The sequence below is a fragment of the Ascaphus truei genome, chromosome 2 (genome assembly GCF_040206685.1).
Source record: "Ascaphus truei isolate aAscTru1 chromosome 2, aAscTru1.hap1, whole genome shotgun sequence".
NCBI lineage: Eukaryota > Metazoa > Chordata > Amphibia > Anura > Ascaphidae > Ascaphus > Ascaphus truei.
Window position 1 is genome coordinate 299,122,358 of NC_134484.1, and position 24,213 is coordinate 299,146,570.

Sequence of the window (24,213 nt, forward strand, 5' to 3'; positions counted from 1 at the left end):
CAATCATATACATTTACACGCCCGGGGCGTGTAGATTTAACCTCCGGGCGAGTAAATATTGGCCCAAGCAGCACACGTGTTTGTTTTTTTAAATTTCCCTGCTCGCGCTGACAAAAAAAAAACTCCCCCTACCTGACAGCTGATTGGCGCGCGCTCCCAGGCTTTGTGGGCGCGCGGCCAGGCTCTATATGAGCCCGCCCCCAACGAGCGGCCATTCTTTCAGCCTGGAGATCTGTTGGAGGGTAAGTACTCCCCATGCTGCGGCCCCTCTGCTCCTTCCCTGCAAGCAAACCCGTGCGATCCCCCTGGTCCCCACATGGCTCCCTTCTCACCACCGCGACCCTCTGCTCATGCCCTTTCCCGCCAGTACGCGCCTTTGCGTTACCTCTCTGGTCTCCTGCTCCCCTCCCCCTCCCCTCCTCCTGTCCCCTCCCCCTCCCCTCCTCCTGTCCCCCTCCTCCTGTCCCCTTCCCCTCCTCCTGTCCCCTACCCCTCCTCCTGTCCCTCGATCCACCGATCGCTGCCCAGGATGGGAGGTCCCCACTGCTGCAGTCTGGTTGTCGTGGGGGGGGGCACTCTCACCACGTGCCTCCCTCACCAGGTGCCTACCCGCCAGCTAACTTCATGACGGCGCAGCCGCCGCATGAGGTGGGGGGGGGGATACCGGGCTGACTAGCTTAATGGTGCATACCTGTTTGCCTGTGCACTGCGGGACATGGCGACGGAAGGAGCAGGGCAGTGGCGGCCACGGCAGGGCTGACTGTCCCGTTGGGCGCCCGTCACATGACTCCCACCCACCCTGCCACCTCTCCACCTCCCCAAAGCTTCCACTACGCCCGCGTGAGGTATGGGGGGGATGTCGGCCTGCTCCCCCCCCACGAGCGGGAGATGGGTGCGGGTGGGTGGGGGAGGAGCGTGGTGGTCGCGGCCTTTCCCCCGCCCCCCCGTGTGTGCTTGTATGTGTATATATGGGTGTGTGTGTATATACTGTATGGGTGTGTGTGTGTGTGTGTATATATGGGTGTGTGTATATATATGTGTGTGTGTGTGTGTGTGTGTATATATGTGTGTGTGTGTGTGTGTGTGTGTGTGTGTGTGTGTGTGTGTGTGTGTGTGTGTGTGTGTGTGTGTGTGTGTGTGTGTGTGTGTGTGTGTGTGTATATATGGGTGTGTGTGCGTGTGTGTGTATATGGGAGTGTGTGTGTATGTGTGTATGGGAGTACGTGTGTGACACCAGAGGTAACTGCCCCCAGTCAGTCACCCCCCCAGTCAGTCACCCCCCCCAGTCAGTCACCCCCCCAGTCAGTCACCCCCCAGTCAGCCAGTCACCACCACCCCAGTCAGTCAGTCAGTCACCCACTCAGTCAGTCACCAAGTCAGTCAGTCACCCAGCCAGTCAGTCACCCAGCCAGTCAGTCACCCAGCCAGTCAGTCACCCAGCCAGTCACTCACCCAGCCAGTCAATCACCCAGCCAGTCAGTCACCCAGCCAGTCAATCACCCAACCAGTCAGTCACCCAGCCAGCCAGTCAGTCACCCAGCCAGCCAGTCAGTCACCCAGCCAGCCAGTCAGTCATCTAGCCAGCCAGTCAGTCACCCAGCCAGCCAGTCAGTCACCCAGCCAGCCAGTCAGTCACCCAGCCAGTCAGTCAGTCAGTCACCCCCCCAGTCAGTCAGTCACCCCCCCAGTCAGTCAGTCACCCCCCAGTCAGTCAGTCAGCCCCCCAGTCAGTCAGTCACCCCCCAGTCAGTCACCCCCCAGTCAGTCAGTCACCCAACTAGTCAGCCAGTCACCCAGCCAGTCAGTCAGTCACCCCCCCAGTCAGTCAGTCACCCCCCAGTCAGTCAGTCACCCCCCCAGTCAGTCACCAAGCCAGTCAGTCACCCAGCCAGTCAGTCACCCAGCCAGTCAGTCACCCAGCCAGTCAGTCACCCAGCCAGTCACTCACCCAGCCAGTCAGTCACCCAGTCAGTCACCCAGCCAGCCAGTCAGTCAGTCACCCAGCCAGGCAGTCAGTCACCCAGCCAGCCAGTCAGTCACCCAGTCAGCCAGTCAGTCACCCAGCCAGCCAGTCAGTCACCCAGCCAGCCAGTCAGTCACCCAGCCAGCCAGTCAGTCACCCAGCCAGCCAGTCAGTCACCCAGCCAGCCAGCCAGTCACCCAGCCAGCCAGTCAGTCACCCAGCCAGCCAGTCAGTCACCCAGCCAGCCAGTCAGTCACCCAGCCAGCCAGCCAGTCACCCAGCCAGCCAGTCAGTCACCCAGCCAGCCAGTCAGTCACCCAGCCAGTTAGTCACCCAGCCAGTCAGTCAGTCAGTCACCTAGCCAGTCAGTCAGTCACCCAGCCAGTCAGTCAGTCACCCAGCCAGTCACCCACCCAGCCAGTCACCCACCCACCTAGTCACCCACCCACCCACCCACCCAGTCAACTCACCCACCCACCCAGTCACCCACCCACCCAGTCACCCACCCAGCCAGTCACCCAGCCAGTCACCCACCCAGCCAGTCACCCACCCAGTCACCCACCCTCTCTCTCTGTGTATCACCCACCCTCTGTGTGTCACCCACCGTTTCCCCCTTCTGTGGGTCACTTCCTCTGTGTCTCCCCCCCACACTCTCTCCCCCCCACACTCTCTCCCCCCCACACTCTCTCCCCCCCACACTCTATCTCCCCCCACACTCTCTCTCCCCCCCACACTCTCTCTCTCCCCCACACACTCTCTCTCCCCCCCACACTCTCTCTCTCCCCCCACTCTCTCTCTCTCCCCCACACTCTCTCTCTCCCCCCCACACTCTCTCTCTCCCCCCCACACTCTCTCTCTCTCCCCCCCACACTCTCTCTCCCCCCCACACTCTCTCTCCCCCCACACTCTCTCTCTCCCCCCCACTCTCTCTTTCTCTCTCTCTCCCCCCCCACACTCTCTCTCTCCCCCCCATACTCTCTTTCTCTCTCTCTCTCTCTCTCTCCCCCACACTCTCTCTCTCTCCCCCACACTCTCTCTCTCTCTCCCCCACACTCTCTCTCACTCTCTCTCTCTCTCCCCCACACTCTCTCTCTCTCTCCCCCACAATCTCATCTCTTATTTACCCTATATAGCTTAACTGCCCTATACTACACCGAAATAACCTCTACTGCTTTCTTCCAGATCTGACTCAAGCTTCACACGGAAGACATCGGAACCCCCACCCCCCCTAAGACAGAAGATAAGTAAGGAACACCTCCCCTCGAATGTATAACATTGGGGGAATGTGGGTACCTGGACATTGAGGGACTGCGGATCAGGTAAGATCCCAGGCGGGATTGCTGCTTTAGATATTGTGAAGCGGGGACGTCAAGACACTGGTTAAGGTGTTCAGGAAACTAGTCATTCACAATTGGCTTTTATTTCTAGATCCGACATTTACACACACACACACACACACGTAACCAGGACGAATTGTAGTATAATGTAATACAATAAATACATTTATGTCAAAAACGAATGTTGTTCTGACTAGGAATTTATTAAATGTATTTTATTTATATATTTTATTTTAAAGCGAGGTTGGGGGCGGGACTAGGTGGCGAGTAGATTTTTTGGTTGGGCGAGTAGATTTTTGGGTGATTTGTCGAACACTGTATATATATATATATATATATATATATATATATATATATATATATATATATATATATATTTGCATTTCTTAGATATTGATTTTGCTTGGTGCTGTTTGATATTGGGAGAGATTTGTATTTCGGCATGTACAGTATATCCTTAAACATTTATTTGTATATTGGTTAATCATGCATATACAGTATATATATATATATATATATATATATATATATATATATATATATATATATATATATATATATATATACAAATACAACTGTATGCTCATCTGCATGTCTTAGGCAGGTCTGCAACCCCACCTTTCCCCATTATCACCCAGCATACAGCACTTCCACTGCAGCAAGGGATTCTGGGAAATGACATGCAAATGAGCACACAGTGTCACTTTTTGCCTCAAAAACCATTTTAACATGGTTCCCTATAGGCTTAAGCTTGCTGCATGGTCACAGCTTTGAGCACAGCCAGGGTTAAGGTGCATACCCAAAAAAACACCCACAGACAGCTGTTTTGACCTTTATGGGTCTCATCAGTTTGGGGTTGATTTTAAATGGGTATGCAAAGAGGCTATGGGATAGGCATTACCATAATACTGAGTTAAGTTATGGTGAGTAAAAAAAGTGACAAAAACCCTCCACAGGAAAGCAAATATGCAAATACAACTGTATGCTCATCTGCATGTCTTAGGCAGGTCTGTAACCCCACCTTTCCCCATTATCACCCAGCATACAGCACTTCCACTGCAGCAAGGGATTCTGGGAAATGACATGCAAATGAGCACACAGTGTCACTTTTTGCCTCAAAAACCATTTTTAACATGGTTCCCTAGGAAAGGTGGGGTTGCAGACCTGCCTAAGACATGCAGATGGGCATACAGCTGTATTTGCATATTTGCTTTCCTGTAGAGGGTTTTTGTCACTTTTTTTTACTCACCATAACTTAACTCAGTATTATATATATATATATATATATATATATATATATATATATATATATATATATATATATATATATATTAATATTATAGAAGAGATCAGTGTATCTCAAAAGCTCGCACAAATAAAAGCATTTTGTTAGCCACAGAACGGTATCGTCTATTTATTTTTTATTATATATTTATATATATATATATCTATATATATATATATATATAGATACATACATACATACATACATACATACATACATACATACATACATGATGAAGGGTGGGTATCGGGTCAGGGTGGCTTAACCCCTTAATGACTGTAGTGGTTAATAACCTCTAAGGTCATTAAGGGGTTAGGGGACATTAGTTTGGCTCTTTTTCTTCTTGTGTATATTTTTCAGCACCCGAGTGTATGGACGGTGAGGATGGCCTTCATCGTGGGTGCTGGTCAAGGGTGAGTACAAAATGTATTTATTGTATTTGTTGTGATTAATGTATATTTAATGGGCAAATGCATTATTATCCATATGTGGATAATAATAATTTTGCCCATTACTGTAGTATATGTGTTAGGGGTGGGGGTATTTTTTATAGTATTGTTTATTTTTTTGGGGCACACCATTGGTACCGCAGGCCCGCGGACAGCCGCGGGCACCGCCGGACACCCCCCCCCGGATACACCCGGGGACCCCCGTAGTCCCGCGGGGATCACCCGGGGACCCCCGCGGGGTCAGCCGGGGACATCCGCGGGCCTGTTGTAAGGATGGTGTGCCTGCAAAAAGGTAAACAAAGAAATATTTTCTAAGTCCAGCTCCTTTTGCGCCTGTCTTTAGCTGGCGCGTTTGTTAGGCGTGTTTTTTAAGGCCGATTCACTTAGCGCTGCTTAGTGAATCTCCTGTACTGGCAAAAAGCAGCGCAATAGCCTGATCGTGCACATTTTGCGCCGAAGGCTAAAAAAAGCCCTTTTAAGAGTGATAAAGCGCAGTTATCACTGCATAGTGAATCTCACTGCAGCCTTATCGGTCTTAAAGGGAACTTTGCGCTCTTAAAGCCACTTAACGGAGCTTAGTGAATCGGCCCCATTGCATCTAAACTGAAAATGTGTATGAATCTAACCAAGGAATGGTATAAGAACCGTGCCACAATAACAGTGTTAACAATCATACAATAAATGATAAATATGTTGCTAAAATCCCACAGATGGCATACAATACATAGGATTGGCAGCCAAAAGACTAAACTTCAAATCTATCTAAAAAAGACTTGTAAACTTATTGAGAAAAAAGAGAACACAAAGGCTTTGGCGCAGGTGAGGAGAATATCTACCACTTCTGAGCCGGTGTATATAATAGTCCAGTCACATTGGAAATCTTTGTGATGGTTAAACTCCTCTGCGATGTTACAACACTGCAAGTAGAGAGAGAAAGAAGACCATTGTGCAGTACCTTCTTATACGCGGGGTGTTTGAATAACCCCCACAAAATCATTTTGTGGGGGTTATTCAAACACCCTGAGTATAAGAAGTTACTGCGCAATGGTCTTCTTTCTCTCTCTATTTGCAGTGTTGTAACATCGCAGAGGAGTTTAACCATCACAAAGATTTCCAATGTGACTGGACTATTATATAAACTAGCTCAGAAGTGGTAGATATTCTCCTCACCTGCGCCAAAGACTTTGGACCTCATTTAGAAAGCCTCGATAAGGCCCTTATCGAGCACTTATCGACCAAAATGGCTACTCGTATTAAGTAAGCCTCGATAAGTGCTCAATAACGGCCTGTATCGATGCAAAATCTTATGATCAAAAGAAAATCGCCAATTGAGCGGCGATCAGCCGCTTATCGACCATTTTCGGAAAGATCATAAACTCGCGCGATTCTAGTACCCGCGAGTCGGTTGTTGCCGCCTATCGCAGCCCTAAAAGGCGATCTTCTCCCAAATCCAATTCACCTCAAAATTTAGGTCAATTGGTGGGGAGATGCCTCGATGAGCTGCGATGTGTCGGGACTTTGAAAAAATCAGACCCTTTTCCTGCCTTGGATTGATGCCGGGGGTCTCCGGAGCTGATAGCCATTAATATAAGCACCATAGCCACCCAGCATGCATCCGATGCAGGAAAAATGCATTTACAGCAACCTCATTACCTTAGCGGCAAACCGCTAAGGCAATGAAGGGGTTAAACACCTATGCCAGGCTTACTGTGGCTAGCGAGGGTGGGTGAAGGGGGAATTTGGCCCTTGGTGGCTGTTTAGGCCTTGCGGGGGGGGGTTGCGGGGGGACTTAACCCCTTCATTACCTTCATTACCAACACTAATACTGCTAAGGTAATAAAGGGGTTAACCCAACCGCTACCCACCTGCAAGGTCTAGACACCCATCCTATGGGCTAATACCCCCTTCACCCATTCATGAGGCCTAAGCACCCACCCCGGACTGACTATACCCACCCTGTACCCATTGAGTAGTATAGTGGTACATCATACCCATATAATAATAATATGGGCATGATAAGCCTCTATAGCACTCAATGGGCACCCTAATTACAATACATTAATACACAAGACACACAATAATAAAACATAACTAAACTCCAAAAAAACATACTTCACTAAATAAAAACAGTAGCCAACTAATCCAATGAATACAAGCAATAACAACATCAACAATGAATTAATTAAACCATTAACCAATCAAAACAATTAATTCCTAAAACAACTCTGAATTATTTTATTAAGTAACCAATCCAACCACATTATTACTAAACCAACTCATAATTAATAGTAACACTAACCAATCAAACCAATTAATTACTACAACATTCATGAATTAATGTAAACATTAAAATACAAAGAAATAAATTCAAACAATATCTGAAATAACCATAAAACGCATTAGCTAACATAATACAACATTAACTAAAAACGAACACCAATCGCAAACATTGTATTACCATTAAGCAGGAAAAAAAACAACAATGACATCCACATAAGAAACTGAAATTAAAAAAGCCAACAGCAATACCAAGCCACAAATGCCCCCCAAATATTGTCATAATAATGTATTAATCTGTACCCTAAAGTGGTACAGATTAATATATTATCAGTCAATGTGCCTCCCCCCAAAAAAAACAAAAAACACATCCAATGAAAAAATCTGTAAAAAGAGACATTTACAAACATTGAATATATTACTTACCATTAAAAGCGGTGGCCCTCGACTCCAGGGGAAACAGGAATCTCATGTACCTTGTTTTTAAATATACATTTCTTTCATAGTGTAGATGTGCAGGGGGTCTCCGGAGCTGAACCGCATTGGTTTCAGGTCTAGGGACCCCCTGCTTCCCAAGATACATGCCCCTTATGGGGTGCCGGTATCCCTCTGCATTGAAATGTCCCGTGTCACGTGACCGGGACATTTCCTTGCATAGGAGATACCAGCACCCCATAAAGGTGCCTGTATCTCGGGAAGCAGGGGGTCCCTGGACCTGAAACCAACGCGGTTCAGCTCCGGAGACCCCCTGCACATCTACACTATGAAAGAAATTTATATTAAAATAATTAATTTTCGGGCAACATTTCTGCTGTGAGAGGCGGCTCTCTCAGAGCCGCTCTCTCTGCAGCAGAAATGAATCGCCGGTTTAGGCCTTTTCAGAGGCTCGATGCTCTCACTGGCAGCAACTCGCCCATTTTGGGAATTTTGCTATCACAGGTAATCGAGGCTTTCTGAATACCGTGATAGCAACCACCCAAAAAATGGCATTTTAAATGCCCTGGCGATAATTTTTATCAACCTTCTCTGAATGAGGCCCTTTGTGTTCTCTTTTGTCTACATAGTAGATGAGGTTGAAAAAAGACATATGTTCATCAAATTCAACCTACTGCATGCTAAATTTAGACGTCAGACACTTTATCCTATATCCCTACTTACAGTATGTTGATCGAGAGGAAGGCAAACAAAAAACCCCAGTGAAATATCATCCAATGATATCACATAAGTGGAAAAAATAAATTCCTCCCTGACTCCAAGAATTGGCAACCAGATTATTCCATGGATCAACATCCTTCCCATGTTTACTTATTTGGTATATCCCTTTATACCTTTTCATTCTGAAAAGATGTCCAACCTTTTTATGAAGATATCTATTGTATCTACCATCACAGTCTCCATGGGCAATGAATTCCACATGTTATGTTTTATTTACTATGTTGATTATTAAATGTAGCAGAATGTGAAGATTGCCTTTATTAATTTCACAATAGCTACTTTTTGATTTGATACGATTTGATCTCTACATAAAGCATGCTTTATGGCATTACTTTGGGTATGATAACATTATATATGCCTTTATTGTTGATAAATGACTATTACGGTATGTCTTGAATGTTTAGACTGTTCTTTGTTTCATTCCCTCTAATCAATATTATACTGTACATTTTATTCTGTTTAAACAGGGATTAACAATTAAACCTTTGGTGCAGTGGTTAAAAGTGAAGAGAAGTGAGCATCGAGAGAGAAAAATTAATGAGAAACTTCATGGCAGAGTAAGGTCAATTGTTTTTGTAGTCTTGCATTGCATTGTGTACGAATTAGAATACGAGTTCAAAGAGTACTTAAAGTGGCTTGAACAAAATGGTACATTAACTCCTACAACTGTTTTTCTTCTTTCATTTAAGTAAATTATCTTACATTGTGGAAAATTAAGTTAAGTGGGCTGCTGCTGGTAGTTTTTTTTCTTTATCATATTGTAATTTATTTTGTATTTGTTTTGTTTGTTTTTTCAAATTACATTTATCAAGCTGGCAGCATTTACAGGGTTACAAATTGGCATTAAAAAAGACTAGCAATCTAAATTTGATTTATGAAAATTGATTAAATTCCACAAATGAATCATTAGCAGCATAATCAGTATGATATAGGTCTCCTTTTTTCAATAAACTGGTCATAATCAGGCCATACAGATACTGTAGAAACATGTAAAACATTAAAGTTACAAATAGATTTCGAGTCTGGAGGATTACAAATTGCTAAGCTACTGCCAAATTGTAACTGATTATATATAATAATATTTTATAAATTGTTATTAGATTACATTATATATTAGCTATGAAAAACAAAAACGTTATTTAGGTTAAATAAGAGTAGCAAATGTAGATATCTGTATTTTTCTTCAAGGCATTTGACCACATCTGCTCTGCGATTGAAGACATTTCTGGGCAAGTTGGACACAATACTATGAGGGATAAGTAAGTAACATTTTATTGGATGTAACTTCATGCACAGTAAACATAAGTAATCTGAAATACATTAAAACAAAAGTTCATGTTTGCTGAAAAAATAAGCTACATTGTATAGAGATATATAGCATTTGGGTATCTCCGGGGCTGATACTATACAACTACTACATCAACCTAGTGCCCTTGCAGAGGCACTTACCAGAGCAACCTCCTACTGTCTCTGTAAGTTCTCCCCACTTACCACTTAGAATTTAAGCTCTCGGGCAATGACACCTTTTCCCTAATGTTACTTTTATGTCTCAAACACTTATTCCCATTATGTGTTATATAATTATATCATGTACAGTATAGTACTGCTGTGAGACGCTATGTAAAAAAGACACATACAGATGTAGCAAGACTTACTGTCCTTGTGATGAGGAATATAAATTCAGAAAATTGGGTTCCGGTCCCAGCTCGATTGCAATCAGAAGTACAGCAAGTTTTGTGGCCTGGAAAGAATAACACTGCGGGCTTCCATGCTTTTGCATGCGACCCCGCAGCGTTGATTCTTTGCTTGAATGGGCCATCTGCAGAGAGAGAAGACAGATACTCACCTTTTAGAAGATCTGCACAGCAGACTGCAGCCGTCTCTTCATCTGGCTCTATGTCTCCAAAGCACTGAAAGTATGAAATGCAGGGCTGTACTGTATTTTGTTCACCCTGGATGACGTAGATAAGAATAATAACGGTATTTCTCTGTCAGGAATCTGGGCACACGCCGTCCTCGGCGCTGCCCTTCCCTACCTTTCCCACTGGCTGCGGTCTCCTCCGCCCCGCTCTGCATTGCGGCCCGTTCCTCCGCCCTCCTGCAGCTCTCCCACATGCCGCCAACGTCACTGCCGGACGCGCGCCCGCTTCCATTACAGGGGGCGCGCCACACGACTTAATTTATTCACTGCACAAGCAGTGTAGCTCCGCCCTCCGGCCGTCTCAGCTCCCAGTCTCACGCCCTCATACTGTGCACCTGCAACAAACCCGGACATTAACCCCTGCCCTATCACAAAGGGTTCCTGGGCTTGCCTCTGCTCTGCCCCCTCCTCCCATTGATCCTCCTCACTTTATTACCCCTGTGATTCCTCTCCAACGTCTGCCTAGTGCTGTTGGGTACTGTGCCTTGCTCTCTCTCTCTCTGTTTCAGCTTCGTTATCGATCCGGCTCATCTACCAACCCTCTCTGGCTCCCCGACCTCGGCTTCCACTCGACTACGCTTACCTCTCGTACCCCTTGAACCGGCACTTGGACCCCTACTACCTGGAACTCTGTTACCCTCGACCCTTGGCTTTGGAACCTACTACGGCATCTTCTCTATGCCCGGATCTGGCAAGTACCTTATCTACCCTGGTACCCCTGGCCTAGTCCACGTAACCCAATCCACACTCCGGGCACGCTCTCTACTGCGGGTGCGTGGTTACTCACTCTCCACCTCAGTATAGGGGGTTAACCTGGTCTGCGGGCAGAACAGCGTGACATTATGCAGAGCCCAAACGACGTAGACCCTCCCCTTGATATGAATCAAATACTGACGGCTCTGGCACAACACTGTCAGAGTCTAGGAGACCAAGTAGCCACCCTCACGCAGCAGCTTTCTAACCTAACCTTCCAGGAGAATCCTCCCAGAGTACCACGCACCCCGCTCTTAACCCCACCCATCCGTGAAGGGGCTACCACCACGAAACCAAAGATTCCAGCACCCAAACCATACTCCGGAGACCCACATGCATGTCGAGACTTCCTGACTCAATGTGAAATCCAATTCGAATTGTCCCCTAGTCACTTCACCACGGGCCGCGCCAAGGTGGGCTACATTTTTTCTCTTTTGACAGGAAGTGCCTTGTCCTGGGCCTCCCCTATCTGGGATGTACGGCCGGAACTTACCACTGATTACCCCTGCTTCAAGAGGGAATTTCAATAGGTGTTCGACACCCCGTCCCGCTCGGATTCGGCTTCCTCTTCTTTGATGTACCTGTCTCAGGGTCGTAGGTCCGTAGCGAAGTACGCCTTGGAATTTCGGACCATCGCGGCAGAGGTACGGTGGAACGAAGAGGCTCTGGTTGCTGTTTTCTGGCAGGGACTGTCCGAGTCGGTGAAGGATGAACTCGCGACGCAACCTCGGCCGGAGACTATGGAGGGATTGATTTCCCAGTGTATACGGGTAGACCAGCATCTGCAACAGAGACCTCAAGAACGCCAGCGTCCCCGGTTTGTCACTCATGTTTCCTTTCCGCTTCCTTCTATGCCTTTCAGGAATCCCCCGGCTATCTTACCACCTCCAGATACTTCCGAACCAATGGAGATTGGCAGTCAGCAACTTCGGGGTGCGGAGAGGTCTCGTCGAAGGAACGAGGGCCTTTGCTTTAACTGTGGGTCCTCAGAACATCTGATACGCGTATGTCCTTTGAAGCCGGGAAACGAGGATACCCAGTGAGTAATGTGGGGCTCTCCCTGGGTATGGTCTCTTCTCGCCCCCTTTCCAAGAAAGAATTGCCCAAGAGGGTTATGTTACCGGTTACCCTGGAGGGTATGGATTTCCCTGTTTCCACCTCTGCCTTCCTCGATGCGGGATTGGGAGGAAATTTCATAGACCAGAGTTTTTCTATTCTGAACAACATTCCCCTGGTCGAGAAGAGGTCTCCCATAGGATTAGAGGCCATTGACGGGCGCCCTTTACACCCGGCCTTCATCTCGCTGGACCTTGGCTACAAAGGATGGTCATTGCGAACGTCTCTCGTTCAATGTTTTTCACTCCTCGGTGGTCCATGTTATCCTCGGCCTGCCCTGGTTACAAAGGCATAACCCGCGCATTGATTGGACAGATCAAGTACCCATCCAGTGGCAGAATCCCTCAGAACAAGTCCGTTCCACTACCCTTCTTGCTGGGTTGGAGATACCTCCTACTCATCCCTCTTCCTGAGGTATACGCTGATTTCCAAGATGTCTTCAGTAAGACCTACTCCAACCTCTAACCTCTGCATTGCTCATACGACTGCCCCATCGATCTGGTCCCAGGGGCAATCTTGCTCAAATCCAAGACATATCCTCTGTCTGTTCCTGAGACCACTGCCATGGCGGACTACATCCAGGAGAACCTCCAGAAAGGTTTAATAAAGCATTCTACCTCCCATGCTGGTGCAGGGTTCTTCTTCGTCAAAAAGAAAGACGGTATGCTCCGACCTTGTATTGATTACAGGGGCCTCAATCGCATAACGGTCAAAAATCGCTACCCGCTTCCTCTCATCTCCGAGTTGTTTGACAGACTGCAAGGATCCACCATTTTTTCTAAGCTCGATCTTAGGGGGGCGTACAATCTCATCCGCATTCGAGAGGAGGACGAGTGGAAGACCGCATTTAATACCCGCAGCGGGCACTATGAGTACCTTGTCATGCCCTTTGGCCTTTGCAATGCCCCAGCCGTGTTCCAGGACTTTATGAACGAGGTCTTCCGAGACATACTTAATGTCTTCGTGATCATCTATTTAGACGACATCCTTATCTTTTCAAAAACCCTTCAAGAACATGTACAACACACTAGGCTTGTTCTCACCCGTCTTCGCCTTAACCATCTCTTTGCTAAATTAGAGAAATGTCTTTTCCACCAGAAGTCCACAGCCTTCTTAGGTTACATTATCTCTGACAAGGGTTTCAGCATGGATCCCGAGAAACTGAAGGCCATAATGGAATGGCCCCAGCCCGGTATGCTTAAAGCCATTCAACGCTTTCTCGGATTCTCTAATTACTATAGAAAGTTCATCCGTGGTTTTCCCTCCATAGTGGCCCCCATTACTGATCTCACTAAAAAAGGAGCTAATCCCTCCATTTGGCCGTCTGAGGCTATCTCTGCTTTCGTGACCCTCAAACGTACCTTCGTTTCTGCACCTATTCTGCGGCATCCGGACACTTCCCTCCCTTTCATCCTCGAGGTGGATGCTTCCGAGTATGGAGACGGTGCTGTACTCTCTCAAAGAACGGGACCTCAAGACACATTACACCCATGCGGGTTTTTCTCGAATAAATTTTCTCTGGCCGAGAGAAACTATGATGTCGGGAACAGGGAGCTTTTGGCCATCAAAATGGCTCTTCTAGAATGGCGACACCTGCTTGAGGGTACTCGGGTACCTATTTCCATCCTTACGGATCACAAAAACCTCTTATATATAGAAGGAGCTCGCCGGTTGGGGTCGCGGCAGGCCTGGTGGGCACTATTCTTTTCGAGATTTAATTACGTTCTATCCTATATACCCGGTACCAAGAATGTTTAAGCCGATGCCCTGTCTCGGCAATTCTCCCCAGAAGACAGGTCGGAAGAGATTCCCGAGACCATTCTACCACCCGAATTCATCATTTCCGCTACTTCATTTGATATCCTGGACAAAATTATCACGGCTCAATCTCAAATTCCCAGGGGCTTAGAAATTCCGGATGGTACTTTCTACGCATCGCCGCAATTCCATCGGAAAATTCTGGAGTGGGGGCACTCTTCTAGGACTGCGGGGCATCCCAGTTTTAAGAAACTCTGGATCTCATCCAAAGAACCTTCTGGTGGCCCAAGATGGGTAGAGAGGTTCAGGAGTTCACTAGTGCCTGCTCAATATGCGCCCAAAATAAGACCGCTCGACACAAGCCTTCGGGTCTTCTACTTCCGTTACCCATCCCCGAACGTCCATGGACACACATTTCCATGGATTTTATAGTCGAACTTCCACCCTCCAAGGGTATAGCCACCATTCTCGTCATTGTGGACCGGTTCACAAAAAAGGCGCACTTCGTCCCGCTCAAAGCTCTTCTTTCTTCTCCAGTTCTGGCGGACATTTTAGCCAAAGAAGTCCTTAGACTCCACGGTATTCCCACGTCCATTGTCTCCGATAGGGGTTCTCAGTTTGTCTCTAAATTTTGGTGGGCCTTCTCCAAATCACTCGGTATCTCCCTCTCCTTCTCCTCCGGTTATCACCCGCAAACCAATGGGCAGACTGAGAGGATGAACCAAAATCTGGAGCAATACCTAAGATGTTTTGTATCCGAGACCCTCGACGATTGGACTGATTTACTACCCTGGGCAGAATTCGCGATCAATTCACACAAGAATGAATCTACCCAAGTATCCCCATTTTTTGCGAACTATGGCTTTCACCCCGCTTATCTTCCCATCTCCAGTATTTCCTCAGGGGTACCAGCAGCCGACTCTTGGGTATCCGTTCTTCAAGACTCCTGGAAGAGAATTCACTCTATTCTTGCTGATGCCTCCCAAAGGTACAAACTTCAAGCCGAGCGGCATTGTCAGGAAGCACTTGAATTCAAACCGGGGAGTAAGGTGTGGCTCTCTGCCAAAAACATCCACCTGAATACCCCCACCACGAAATTGGCACCAAAATTCCTGGGACCCTTCGAGATTCTCGAGCGTATCAACCGAGTCACATATCGCTTAAGACTTCCTCCGACCATGAAGATACCCACAGCATTCCACGTTTCGTTGCTCAAACCCTACACCCAGAGCACCCGCTTTCCGTCCAAAGATCCAAGGCCTAAACCCATCTCCATACAAGGGCAACATGAGTTTGAGGTTCAGGTCATCCTGGATTCCCATTTTTCCAGAGGTTGTTTACAATTCCTGGTACATTGGAAGGGGTATGAACAGGAAGAACGATCCTGGGTTCCTGTGGACCAAATTCATGCTCCTGTGTTGCTCAGACGCTTTCATTGCAAGTTTCCCCACAAATCTTGGGTGGATCGTCCTGAGTCCGATCCTCGAGGGGGGGGTTCTGTCAGGAATCTGGGCACACGCCATCCTCGGCGCTGCCCTTCCCTACCTCTCCCGCTGGCTGCGATCTCCTCCACCCCTGCTCTGGATCGCGGCCCGTTCCTCCGCCCCCCCGCGGCTCTCCCACACTGCCAACATCACTGCCGGACGCGCGCCCACTTCCATTACAGGGGGCGTGCCACACTACTTAATTTATTCCCTGCACAAGCAGTGTAGCTCTGCCCTCCGGTCGTCTCAGCTCTTAGTCTCACGCCCTCATACTGTGCACATGCAACAAACACGGACATTAACCCCTGCCATATCACAAAGGGCTCCTGGGCTTGCCTCTGCTCTGCCCCCTCCTCCCATTGCTCCTCCTCATTTTATTACCCCTGTGATTCCTCTCCAACATCGCTCTGCATAGTTCGTCTGCCTAGGGCTGTTGGATACTGTGCCTTGCTCTCTCTCTCTGTTTCAGCTTCGTTACCGATCCGGCTCGTCTACCAACCCTCTCTGGCTCCCCGACCTTGGCTTCCACTCGACTATGCTTACCTCTCGTACCCCTTGAACACGGCACTTTGACCCCTACTACCTGGAACTCTGTTACCCTCGACCCTTGGCTTTGGAACCTACTACGGAATCTTTTCTATGCCCAGATCTGGCAAGTACCTTATCTACCCTGGTACCCCTGGCCTAGTCCACGCAACCCAATCCACACCCCGGGCACGCTCTCTCTACTGCGGGTGCGTGGTTACTCACTCTCCACCTCAGTATGGGGGCTAACCTGGTCTGCGGGCAGAACAGCATGACATTCTCCCAGAGGGACTCAAAGCGCTTCATAATTACAGTATAGTGCACAAGATGCAGAACATCTGAATTTTTACAGACAGTCCCTGCCCAGATGAGCTTACAATATATTGTTTTGATGTTTGAGGCACAGGGAGATAAAGGGTCTTGCCCAAGATCACAAGGAGCCGACACCGAGAATTTAACCAGGTCCCCTGATTCAAACTCAGATGCCCTTATATTTTTTTATTTTTATTTATTTATTTATAAAAATGTTTTACCAGGACGTTATACATTGAGAGTTACCTCTCATTTTCAAGTATGTCCTGGGCACAGCGTTATATGAAATACATGGTTACATTAAAAGAACAGGGTTATACAGTGAATTCCAGACATTTCATGGACAGATAAAGTTGGAAAATTGGGTACAGGGGATAAAGGGCTTGTGAGTTTCAGATTGAAATAGAGCAGCTTTAACATCACTTTAACTTCACCAAACATCAGCAAATGGCAGCAACGGCTCACACCCTTTGGCTGCCCTTCAGCTGTGCCAAACGCTATTCGCCTTTGGGGCAATGCAGACCTACACTGGGGTTGTTGAGATTGATCTGTTGCAGCTGTGAACAAAAAGTTATTTGTGTCTCTTGGCTCATTAACATTCCAGTGTGTGGGGTTGACGTTCCACAAAGTACAAGCACATGTCCTGTGCAGAGGGAAGCAGTTCTTGTGGAGCCCCATCAGGCTGCCCGCCTCTGGGAAAACGCAGGCGTACACTGGGGTACACTTACATGGATCTCTACATCATGCGGGGGAGGCAATATGGCCATATTTGGTAATCTACATTATCAAGGGGGCTGGACAGTTATGTGTCCATTCAGAAACATGGAACCAGGCAGAGTTAATCCTCTTGGGAAATGTACTGTCCTCAGGCCACACGGCACTGCAGCTGTACTGGAACAGTGAAAATCCCCACTGCGAGGACTGTAAGTCTTGCTACATCTGTACATACATATAGTTGTCAATGTATCAACTCATTTAAAAGTATGTTATGAAACAGTGTACCATTTTTTCACATATAATGAAAACCATGAAAATAAAATAAAGTAATATCAACATTATTTCTTCTATACTACAAATAGTACTCAAATCTACATTTTTCTGTGAGATTGGAGGGATTTGCCTAGGGTCAGTGTTGCAGAAAGCTTTACCAGGGCCCAGGATTGCAGTTTCCACTGGGCCAACTGATTTGTTCCCTCGGTTTGACTATTGGCTTGGGGATGATAACCAGAAGAAAAAAGGTGAGTGATCTTCAACCTTTGGGCAAAGGCACGCCAACATTTCGAGACGAACTGTGACCCCCGATCGGACACTATAGAGAGTGGAACTCCATGAATATGAAACATTTCTTTAATATAAACATCTACTAGGGTGGAAGAATTAGGAAGACCCCTGAGGAAAATGAAATGGGTTTGCTTGGAAAATCTATCCACAATGATGAGAATAGTATTCATCCCACAAGAAACAGGAAGCTGAACAATAAAGTCCATTGAGAAGTGGATCCACGGTCGGTCCGGAATGGAGAGAGGACGGAGCAGACCAGATGGCTTATTGCGGGCGGACTTATTTAGAGCATAGGTGGAACATGAATTGATGAATTCTTTGATATCCTTAAACATATTAGGCCACCACAAGTTGCGTCTGATCAGATCGGAAGTTCTTTTAGTGCCCGGCCGACTTAGAGGAATGACCACACTCAAGGATTGTCTGCTGAAATTGAGGTACAGCAAATAAACAACCCTCCGGCACTTCCATACCCTCAGGGATGAGTGTCTGCATCTTCAATATCTTGTCTTGTCTAGTACATCAAAAGAGTTCGCTGAGTAGATATATTTGGTGGGAAGAATGGTCTCAGGAATGTCTTCAGATCTGTCTTCACTGAAAAATTGACGGGATAGGGCGTCGGCTTTAAGATTCTTAGTACCAGGAATGTAGGAAATGATATAATTGAAACTGGAAAAGAACAATGCCCAGCGAGCCTGACGGGAACGAAGTCGACGAGCACCCTCGATATATAACAGATTTTTATGGTCCGTGAGGATCGAAATTGGATCTTCGGTACCCTCCAGGAGATGTCTCCACTCTTGTAAAGCAAGTTTGATGGCCAAGAGTTCCCTGTTGCCAACATCATAGTTTTGTTCTGCGGAGGAGAATTTCTTTGAAAAAAAATGCAGGGATGTAGCTTATCCCGAGGGGACTGTCTCTGTGAGAGTATGGCTCCTGTTTCAAAATTCAAGGCATCTACTTACAAAGTGAAAGGAAGTTTAGGGTCCGGATGGTGTAAGATGGGAGCAGAGACTAACGCCTTCTTAAGAGTTTCCAAGGCCTGGTATGCTTCAGGAGACAAGGAGAAGAAGTGTCCGCATGTTTCTTCATCAGGGCAGTGATGGGAGCCACTATAGCGAAGAAATTACGGATACATTTATGATAATAATTGGCAAAGCCAAGAAATCACTGAATCACCTTGAGAGAAGTGGGTTGGGGCCAATCTACAACTGCTTTGAGTTTATCAGGATCCATGGAGATGCCTTTGTCAGAGATAATGTATCCCAAGAAAGAAGTAGACGTTTGGTGGAAAATACATTTCTCCATCTTGGCATAGAGATGATTCTCACGTAGACAGGAGAGGACAAACTTGGTGATCTGAATATGCTCGGGAATAGATTTGGAAAAAATTACAATATCATCGAGATAGACAATTACATACATGTTGAGAACATCTAAAAAAATATCTTTCATGAATTCTTGAAAAACTGCTGGGGCGTTACAGAGCAAATATTCATAATGGCCATCTGTCGTATTGAAGGCCGTTTTCCATTCGTCCCTTTGTCGAATACGTATAAGATTGTACACCCCACGAAGATCAAGTTAAGAAAAAATGGAAGAACCTTGTATACGATCAAACAATTCTGAAATGAGTGGCAAGGGGTAACGATTCTTCAGGATTATTTTGTTATGGCCCCTATAGTCTATGCATGGACGGAGCGAACCATCCTTCTTCTTAACAAAAAAAGAACCCAGCTGGGGAGGATGAAGCTCTAATGAACCCTCTCTTTAAATTCTCCTGAATATACGCAGACATAGAGATATATAGGTATTTCACTGTGTATTTTTGCCATTGGGTGTAGAACTGGGCTCTTTTTGTGTTTGTTTGTAGTATATACTCAGACATAGCCTTAGTCTCGGGAAGTGACAAAGGATGGGTTCTACATTTAGGCTGAGCATACTCTAATGCTTGCGCTGCCCATGAGCAAGACAGGACCCCGGTACTGAGGTATTTAACCACGCACCCACAGCAGCGAAAGCATGCCTGGCAGGTGAATTGTCAACGTAGTCTGGGTTGCAGTCCAGATATTTGCCGAGGTCTTGGGTTGGAGAGACTAGAATGGTCAAAGTTTGTATAGCCGTGATCTGCGGTTGGAGAGGTCAGAATAGTAGTAGTCCGTGTAGCTGTGGTCAGGGTTGGACAAATCAGCAGAGTCGAGGGTAAGCCGGGGTCAGTATCCACAGGAGTTTCCAAGTACAACCCGGGTCGGTACACGAAGGGTTAACTGTAGAGAGAAGCACAAGACAGGGAGCAATGCACAATAGACGTGGAAGCACAAGGCAACATCTACAGTAGTTATGCTCAGCAACGTAAGACAGGAACTGAAGGATATTTAAAGCACACAAGAACCAGTCACAAGAGGGGCGAAATGTAGTCGTGGCCTCCGCGGAGTCAAGGATTGGCTGCAGGAGACAAGTGGGCTGTAAGTACTTCCCATGCAGCTGGGGAGCAGTGCATGACGTCACGAGAGAAGCACGGCACGTCCAAGGGGGCGGAGCTAAGTTCCGTGGCACTCTAAGATCTGCACATGCGTGCGTGCTCTGTAAGCAGAGCGGGGGTGCGCAGACATGCTGGTGCCAGAGTAGAGGACTGCGAGACAACAGGTAAGGAGGGAACATGTCGAAGAGGACGTGTTCCCCGATTCCTTACACCCTCACCTCTCTCTTCCCCCTCTCTCTTGCCTCACACCCCTACCTCTCTTCCCCAACACACATAATACTCTCCACACACACAAAAACACAGAAAAAAACACACACACACACATTCACACATAAAATAACCTCTCCCCCACATACACACACACAATACCCCCATCCCCCACACGCCCACATAATACCTCCCTTTCCCCACAATACCCACATTAATCCCACACAATACCCCCTCCCCCCACTTTTTTCCCCCCACTCCCTCACCCCCACACACATAGTGATCTCCACACATATAATACCCCCCACCCCTACACACACACAAAAGAAAAACACACATACAATACTCCCCCCACACACAATACCCACCCCCCACCCACACAAGAAAAACATTAAAGAAGTTTGGAGAATCAGAGATTCTATTGGCTAAATATTTTTTTATTTTGTATGTGAAATCTGTGATCTTTTTTATCAGTGAGAATTAATTGATGTCTGTGGGAGCATTTATATCAGAAACCAGCGGGACACGTAAAATCAGTGACAGGTCTCTGGATTGTTGCTTTAAGTGCTATTCTAATGATAACGTTTTTAAACATCCCTAACAAAAAGGAGGTGGCTCCAATGCATATTAAATATGGACCATTGTTTAATTGAGAACGATGAGGCACGACATCAGGGAACTGAGAGCTCCGAACTACCGGTTTCAATAAAGAAACGTGAAAAAACGAAAGGATCTCATCAATGAAGGCAGTTGGCGGCGATACGCCACAGGGTTAATCCATTTCAAAATGCTAAAGAGCCCCAGGAATCTTGGAGCCAGTTTCATCGTAGGCGTTTTCAACCATATATTCCTTGAAGATAGCCATACCTTGTCTCCTGGCCTACTGTAGTGCCGACGAGTATTTTAAAACAAACCTGGGGCAATCACCAAAAGGACCCAGGTACATGCTGGGTACATGCTGTGTACATGCTGGGTACATGCTGGGTACATGCTGCAACATTACAGTGACATTTCTGCAGACAGACTAATGGCCCATCGGATTAACAGCAGGGGTCCCTGGCAGTCCCATTCAAACTGAATGGGACTGCCAGGGACCCCTGCTGTTTTAATCCAATGGGCCATTAGTCTCTGCAGAAATGTCACTTAAATGTTGCAGCATGTACCCAGCATGTACCTGAGTCATGTTGGTGATAGCCCCAGATTTGCCCAAGATTTTCAAGGCAAGTTTAAGGCGTTTTAGAATTCTCGTCGGCGCACCTTTATATCTGGGCGCCTTTTGGCGGTGACGATCCGTCTGTCTCTTCTGTCGGAGGACTGCCTCCTGGAGAGTTTTTGGAATTTTTCTCCATGAGCTTTGAAGAAAATTTACCCTTGAGTCTGCTGTCGGAACTCCAGAGAGGTTAGACGAGATAGGGAGATGAGCTGGGTGAAAGCCATAGTTTATAAAGAAGGGCGACTCCTGGGTGGACTCGTTCCTGAGGGAGTTGTGAGCGAATTCAGCCCGTGGGAGTAGATCTACCCAGTTATCTTGCGTGTCGGAAATGAAGCACCTGAGGTATTGCTCAAGAGATTGATTCGTTCTCTCTGCCTGACTGTTGGTTTGTAGATGGTATCCAGAGGAAAAAAAGAAGTGAAATATCCAGTCTTTGGGCGAAGGTGCGCCAAGACTTTGAGATGAACTGTGATCCGCAACCAGAAACAATGGAGATTGGAACTGGGTGGATATGGAAGATTTTCTTCACAAAAATGCCTGCTAGAGTAGCAGAATTAGGGAGACCTTTAGGCGGTATAAAATGAGCTTGCTTCGAAAATCTATCTACAATGACGAGGATGGTATTCATACCGTTAGAGAGTGGGAGTTCGACAATGAAGTCCCTAGAAAGGTGTGTCCAAGGACAATCTGGGATAGGCAAAGGGCGAAGCAGGCCAGACGGCTTGTTGTTTCGGGCACAAGTGGAACATAAACTGATGAATTCTTTAATGTCTTTCAGCATGTTTGGCCACCAAAACGTGCGTCTGATTAGATCCAAAGTTCTCTTGGTGCCTGGGTGACCGGCAGATTTAGAGGAGTGACCCCACTCGAGGATTTTCTGGTGGAATTACGGAGCGGCATACTGTACAGACATCCCTCAGGCGCCTCCATACCCTCAGGAATGAGTGTTTGAGACTCCAATATCTTATGCAATACGTCAAAGGAATTAGCTGAAAGGATATACTGAGAGGGAAGAATGCTCTCAGGGATATCTTCAGATTTATCTTCACTGACGAATTATCGGGACAAAGCATCGGCCTTCAGATTCTTGGTACCAGAATAATGTTATTGAACCTTGAGAAGAAAAGGGCTCAACGGGCTTGACGTGAACCGAGACGGCGAGCATTCTCAATGTACAATAGGTTTTTATGTTCCGTAAGGATTGAGATAGGGTTTTCGGTACCCTTCAAGAGGTGTCTCCATTCTTGTAGGGCCAGTTTAATGGCCAAAAGTTCTCTGTTCCCAACATCATAATTTTGTTCTGCGGAAGAGAATTTCTTAGAGAAGAACCCGCAGGGGTGCAATTTATCCTGAGGAGATCGCCTTTGAGAGAGTATGGCTCCTGCTCCGATATCCGAGGCATCTACTTCCAAAGTGAAAGGGAGAGTAGGGTCTGGATGACGTAAGATTGGGGCAGAAACAAATGCCTTCTTGAGAGTCAAAGGCCAGGCATGCTTCAGGGGACCAAGAAGAGGGATCCGCTCCTTTTTTAGTCGGGGCAGTAATGGGAGCCACAGTGGCGGAGAAATTACGGATACATGTACAGTAATAATTGGCGAAACCAAGGAACCGCTGAATCACCTTAAGAGAAGTGGGTTGGGGCCACTTTATAACAGACTTAAGTTTATCAGGATCCATAGCGAACCGTGCATCAGAAATAATGTACCCTAGGAAAGAGGTAGATGTCTGATGGAACATACACTTCTCCATCTTGGCATAGAGATGGTTCTTGCGAAGACGAGAGAGGACTAACTTAGTGTGCTGAATATGTTCAGAAAGGGACTTAGAAAAGATGAGAATGTCATCAAGATACACAATGACGAAAGTGTTAAGGACATCACGAAACACCTCATTTATGAACTCCTGGAAAAACGCAGGTGCATTACAGAGTCCGAAGGGCATAACTAAATACTCGTAATGGCCATCGCGAGTATTGAAGGCCGTCTTCCATTTGTCTCCTTGGTGTATGTGAATAAGATTATAGGCCTCACGAAGGTCAAGCATGGAAAAAATGGTAGCGCCTTGCAAGCAGTCAAAAAGTTCGGAAATCAGAGGTAGAAGATAGCGATTTTTCAGAGTAATCTTGTTTAATCCTCTGTAATCAATACACGGACGAAGTGAACCATCCTTCTTCTTGACGAAAGGTATAAAGCCTCTCTTTAAATTTCCTGAATATATTCAGACATAGCCTTAGTCTCCGGGAGAGAAAGTGGATAAGACCAAACTTTAGGAAGAACAGCACCGGGCAACAGATCAATAGGGCAGTCAAAAGGACGATGAGGGGGCAGAACCTGAGAGCGAACTTTACCAAATACGTCAAGGTATTTCGAGTAAACTTCAGGAAGAGAAGAGTTGTCAGGTTTAGTGATCTCTAGACCGGCAACAACTTGCACTGGGGGCATAGGAGGTCCCTTAGAGGCTGAACCCCATTGTATGGGATTGTTATCGGTCCAATCTATCTGAAGATTGTATTGTTGGAGCCAAGGTAGGCCTAGGATTACCTGCACTGTAGGGGAGTGAATTACGTCAAGGGAAATCTTCTCTTTATGACCATCCTTTGTGGAGAGTGAAAGAAGAACTGTCTCCAAGGAAATGA

At 46.7% G+C, this 24,213-nt stretch overlaps 1 protein-coding gene across 2 annotated transcripts in view; it reads left to right on the plus strand.

Annotated features, from left to right (window-relative positions):
* SLC9A3 (solute carrier family 9 member A3) overlaps positions 1-24,213 on the plus strand; it is a 162,459-nt gene that overhangs the window by 95,189 nt on the left and 43,057 nt on the right. For both annotated transcript variants that reach the window (XM_075586398.1, XM_075586397.1), the window contains exons 8-9: positions 8,994-9,083; positions 9,715-9,785. In XM_075586398.1, coding sequence (XP_075442513.1) covers positions 8,994-9,083; positions 9,715-9,785 — 161 coding nt within the window. The remainder of the gene's footprint in view (positions 1-8,993; positions 9,084-9,714; positions 9,786-24,213) is intronic.